At 45.6% G+C, this 5,326-nt stretch overlaps 1 protein-coding gene across 2 annotated transcripts in view; it reads left to right on the top strand.

Annotated features, from left to right (window-relative positions):
- Window positions 1-2,634: 2,634 nt before the first annotated feature.
- Window positions 2,635-5,326, top strand: part of KCNK5 (potassium two pore domain channel subfamily K member 5) — a 36,284-nt gene continuing 33,592 nt past the window's right edge. For both annotated transcript variants that reach the window (XM_018559249.1, XM_018559248.1), the window contains exon 1: window positions 2,635-2,861. In XM_018559249.1, coding sequence (XP_018414751.1) covers window positions 2,676-2,861 — 186 coding nt within the window. In that variant the 5' untranslated portion in view covers window positions 2,635-2,675. The remainder of the gene's footprint in view (window positions 2,862-5,326) is intronic.

Genomic DNA, 5,326 nt, shown 5'->3' with positions numbered 1-5,326 from the left:
ATGCTGAGGGACATACCGTTGCTGCAGCAGAGAGGCAGGAGGGAGCATTGTCCCAGCTGGCCAGCTCGGAGGATCGGGTGAGCATAACTTTGTTATTTTTGACCCTTAGGCAAGAACAAACAGTTAACCCTGAAACCCCACTGAAAGGGTTAATACAGGTTTTACCATTAATTCTTCCTTAAATCAGCCTTTTCAAACCTTTATACCAGAAAGGAACACACTGATTTTTTTTATAGATCTTAGGGAACTCCTAATAATTACAATTTTTACCAGCAATAACCATGAAATGAAACAAATTGAAAACTGTATAGACTTCCAACTACTTCTGTGGGCGAGAGATCGATCTGCCACTGCTCTCCCCTTAAGTCCCCCCCCCCTTCGTTTAATATAGTACCGCAGCGCTGAATACTGAAAAATGGCCTGGATGGGAAGGGGGTTTAACACCGCGGATGTCAACTGGGTAAAGTGACACTAAACTCAAGAGCTACATCTTAAAAATTGCATTCAAGTACCTGAACTACTAACAACAATGTATCTTATTTATGTATCGCTCGGCTGTAGATCCTCAAATCATCTCTGAGTTGGCGCTGACACTGTCCTTCCTTCTGGAGGGGGGCTACTTTTGTCCCCCATGGTCCCTGTGTGTGTTGTAAAAGTAGTCACCGCTCCAAGCTCGCTCCTGTGATGGACTACAATCTCAATACAAATTAGTAAACTAAACATGAGAATTTAGTCCATCACGGGAGTGAGCTTGGAGCGGTGACTACTTTACAACACACACAGGGACCATGGGGGACAAAAGTAGCCCCCCTCCAGAAGGAAGGACAGTGTCAGCACCAATTCAGAGATGATTTGAGGATCTACAACCGAGTGATACACAAATAAAAGACATTTTTGTTAATAGTTAAAGTAGAATTAAGGTCTTATTTTTTTACAAAGCTGCCAGCTAGCAGTAGATAAATGCAAACACATTAAAAAAATTAGAAAGTTTCCAAATAGGTAAATACTTACCTCTGTCACTGGTCTGCAGCATCCAGCTTCCCTAAACTGCCATGCAGGAAGATCTAGGCGGGTGCATGCGCAGTGGAGGTCACGCAGGAAGATCTGGGCAGGTGCATGCGCAATAGAGATCACGCAGGAAGGTCTGGGCGGGTGCATGGGCAGTGGAGATCACGCAGGAAGATCTGGGTGGGCACATGCGCAGTGGAGATCATGCAGGAAGATCTGGGTGGCACATACGCAGTGGAGATCGCGCAGGAAGATCTCGGCAGGTGCGTGCGCAGTAGAGATCACGCAGGAAGATCTGGGTGGGCGCATGTGCAGTGGAGAGATCACGCAGGAAGATCTGGGGGGGCGCATGCGTAGTGGAGATTACCAGCGGGGAGAAGAGGAGAGACTCAATAGAAGTCAATGCATGCAGCTTTGAGTGTGCATGCCGGACAGACACTGTGGGACCCGAGGAGTCTGCACTGGATCAGTGGCTGGCACCAGCGCTAGAGGGACTGCTGCAAACTACTGGAATGAAGAAGATGATCGGATCAAGAGTCATCACTTAAGGTAAGTCCCTACCGCAGGACTGAGGGGCTTTTTTTTTTTTTATTAATGTCACTTTAAGGTCCTTGAATGTATTTAACTCCAGAGTTTAGTGTCAGGAGAGAGTAGTGGCAGACTGAGCCCACAGAACTAAGAGGTCAATACAATTTTCATTTTCTTTATTTCATGGTTATTGCTGAAGATAAGTTTGTTATATGGAGCAAGGGAAGGAAGGGTACACTCTGAATTCAGAATGATATGAGGATCTACAGCCCAGTGATACACAAATAAGGTGCATTTTTAAGAATTCAAAGTTTAATGTCACTGTAAGGAACCCCCAAGAACTCTCTGGAGGAACCCCAAGCTTCCATGGAACACTGGTTGAAAAAGGATGTTGAAACACATGAGGTCTATATAAAAAAAAGGGCAGCTGAGTAGGAAAGAGGGACTGAGTAGTCACAAAGAAGGACAGTCTCAAGAAGCATGCTTGTTCCACAGTAGTTCCACACCAGCCTCACCTGCTCACTGACAGTCCTGAATCTTTTCTAACTTTATTTTCTTCTCAATTAGCGGCTCCTGCTGAAATAAACCCACCCAGAGCCCCGGTGCCACCCCAGCTCCTGCCAAGCCTCCCTCTGCCACCTTGCGCTCACAATGCCCAGTTCTCCGACTTGTTTGCAAACTTTGAGAAGTTACTTTGTGACAGCAGCAGCAGGAAGAGGAGGGAAGGCTGGCAGCACTTGATTCCCCGGGTGTATCGATGTGATTGTGCCTGGGGCGGGTCCCTGGCCCTTTCTCCTCCCTGCTCCTCTCTGTCTCTGACTACAAATATGAAGCCCGGTGAGTCAGAGAGTCAGAGCTCCGCAAGACACGTGTCTGCTCCATACAGGCTCCAGGGGGACCCAGCCAGAGAGATCAATGCTTGGCAGGGGAGGGTTAGCAGGGCTGGGCAGTGCAGGGGTGCCCATGCAGGGTCACAGCCCCGGACACACACACAGACAGCTCTGAAAGGAAGAGAAAAAAAAAACTTGTGAAAGTTGAGCAAAAGTTAAGCCGCGCATGCGCAGAGCCCGCACTGAATTCAAACATCTGTGCAGGGACAGAGAGAGGGGGCTGCAGCACCGGGGCTTCCAGCTGGCACCATGGTGGATAGGGGTCCCCTCCTCACCTCTGCCATCATCTTCTACCTGTCCATAGGGGCAGCCATATTCCAGGTGCTGGAGGAGCCCAATTGGAAGCAAGCCACCAAGGACTTTGATGAGAGCAAGATCAAGATCTTACACAAGTACACCTGCCTGACCCTGCAAGACCTGGAGGACATCCTGGAGGTAAGAATCTGGACCCTGTCTGTTCTGTGCTGGGGGGGTTCATTCTTGCATCATCTCCCAACACCAGAGAGAGAGGCATTGCCTTAGATTGGGGAAAGGAAAGGGATACAAGTTTACAAATAAACACTTGTATGTTTTATACCTTTTTGTTGCAAGTTTCCGGACACAGCTGTTGGTGTTTAATAACACAAAACAATTTCAAGTGTAAATAAAACATTTCCTGAATTAAAGGCGATCCTTATAGCTTGCCCACCCCCCCCAAAAAAAAGTTAATATAAAAGTTGATGCACTTTTTCTTAGACTCCAGATTCCCTGCACCTGTCTACTTCAGGGGGACCCTCTGCAGATTTCAGGGGTGCCGGGACCTGGTCAGGACATTGGCTTTGGTCAGTGGAGGGCAAAACACCTTTTATTGTTTTTTTAAAATGCTGCACACTGATTGGCTTGATGTAGTATTCGCTTTACATACATAAACCTCTGTTTTTAGGTTTGTAAAATTGCTATTCGTTCCAACACTGTATTTTATATAACCATACCAGCCTTTCACAACCAGAGTTCCCTGGAACCCTGGCATTCCTTCAGAGGTTGGTAGAGGGTTCCTTGAGTCTCTAAGCTAACATTGTAATTATAAGCGCAGGAGTTCCCTGGGACCAATAAGTTGTTTTAGGGGTTCCTCAATGTTAAAAAAAAGCTTGAAGGCTGTGCTAAATGTTTGCTAAGACTGTGAAGTTTTGGCGCTTTTATCTAATTTTTTTTTTTTTAATGATCTGAAATAAAAATGAATGATTGGTCAATAAAAGAGGATATCCTATAGTAAAAGCATGTTGTGGGTGTGTGGTGAAACTTTACTGTTGTGGTCAGGGAAGGGGGGGAGGTAAATGGCTCTGGTCCCCTGAATTAGATCTGTCTGATGCAATAATGTCTGAAAGATTCAGGCAGTGCATTGAGCTTTGCACAAGCAACCCTAGAGCTCTGGGTGACCCAGTGTAATGATGAGAAGCAAAACAAACCCCAAGGAGGCTTCATCTATAGATTTATATATGCATTGTGGTTGGTCGGGTTCAGACTTTAGAGACTTGTTTTGGAGGGTGCAAATTGTAATAATGTCCCAAAGATTCAGGCAGTGCGCTTTGCACAGCCAACCCTAGAGCTGGGTGACCTAGTGTGATGATAGGAAGCAAAGCGAACTCCAAGGAGGCTTCATCTATAGATTATATAATATGTTGTGGTTGGATTCAGGCTTTAGAGACGTGTTTTGGAGGGTTCAAATTGTAAGTCAGCAGCTAATGAGATCTGAATTTTGCTGATGCCCGCTCTCATGTTTGGGACATTTTTTTTTTTTCTCTCATTAAAACTGTTTAATGACTTTTTTGCTCATTGGTATATGGGGTAGCAGTTTATAAGACTTTTTATACGTTAATATTAGGCTTATTTATCAAGACAGTGCCATAAAAGCATAGACTGCAGTAACCTGTGGCGATTAATATTTCTGTCCCTCTGTTTTTAATCAGAATGGGTTATGGTTTCTGTGGATGACTGGATGTTACTATTAGTCAATGGTCATGGGGCAGGGTTGGACAAACTTGAGCCTGCCTAATGGTTAGGCATGCTGGGGGCCGGGGCCTGTGGTTTATGAGCTGCTAGAGGGCTTTTATTGATGCAGCCATGCAGATTTTTTTCCCCCTTTTGGAAATAGTGATTACTTTTTCGTTGTATGCTGAGCCAGATTGGGTGACCCTTTTTTATGCCTGTGGCAGCAGCAGAGTTAATCACTAGCTTGCATATAAAAGTGGGGGTCAATTGTATAGACTTGTGAACCTGCTGCATTCTCTTTTATTTCTTCCATAATAATAAGTCTGCAGTGGCATGTACTCCCCTCCTCCATACAGTTATATACATGGTCCAACACCCTTGAGGCGCGTGTAGACGGACGTTGTTAGTGAATGCTTTGAACGCAGTGCTGCTGCCAACAGATCTCGATAGGACCTGCTGTGTCTGAGGAAACAACTCAAGTCAAATGCAGCCTAAGAATGGTCATTTGGAATATGCTGTTGAAGTAAATGGGGAAAACACACGTGTTGAATGTGTTTCAAACGCAGGATAGCATAAGCTACATAAGCCTCTAATGTGCATGCTTCTGTCCAAATTGTAGTACGTTCAACCCTACTGTCCCTTTTAGGTCTGACCTCCTTGTAGATCTGCACAGTTGGATTCCTTGAATAATTCTGAGCTCTCCACTTGTCCATTAACTTTAAGAGAAATTAAGGTTTTGGCGGTCCCAGATTAATTGTTGTTGTGATCCAGAAAGTGTTGGTGGTGCAGTTCTGTAGTAGGAGGAAAGCTGAAGGTGTCCAGGTCTGCAATCTGATGGTCCTTTTGTGTTTATACCAATGGGGGTTGGGGGGTTGTGGAAATGCTGAGGGTGCAGGTTTGCTAACTGATCTACCCCCCCCCCCCCCCCCCAA

This window comes from Nanorana parkeri, unplaced genomic scaffold (genome assembly GCF_000935625.1).
Source record: "Nanorana parkeri isolate BGI_ZX_2015 unplaced genomic scaffold, ASM93562v1 scaffold385, whole genome shotgun sequence".
NCBI classification, from domain to species: domain Eukaryota; kingdom Metazoa; phylum Chordata; class Amphibia; order Anura; family Dicroglossidae; genus Nanorana; species Nanorana parkeri.
The sequence above is the reverse complement of the archived record's forward strand: the minus strand, read 5'-3'. Positions and strand labels throughout refer to the sequence as shown.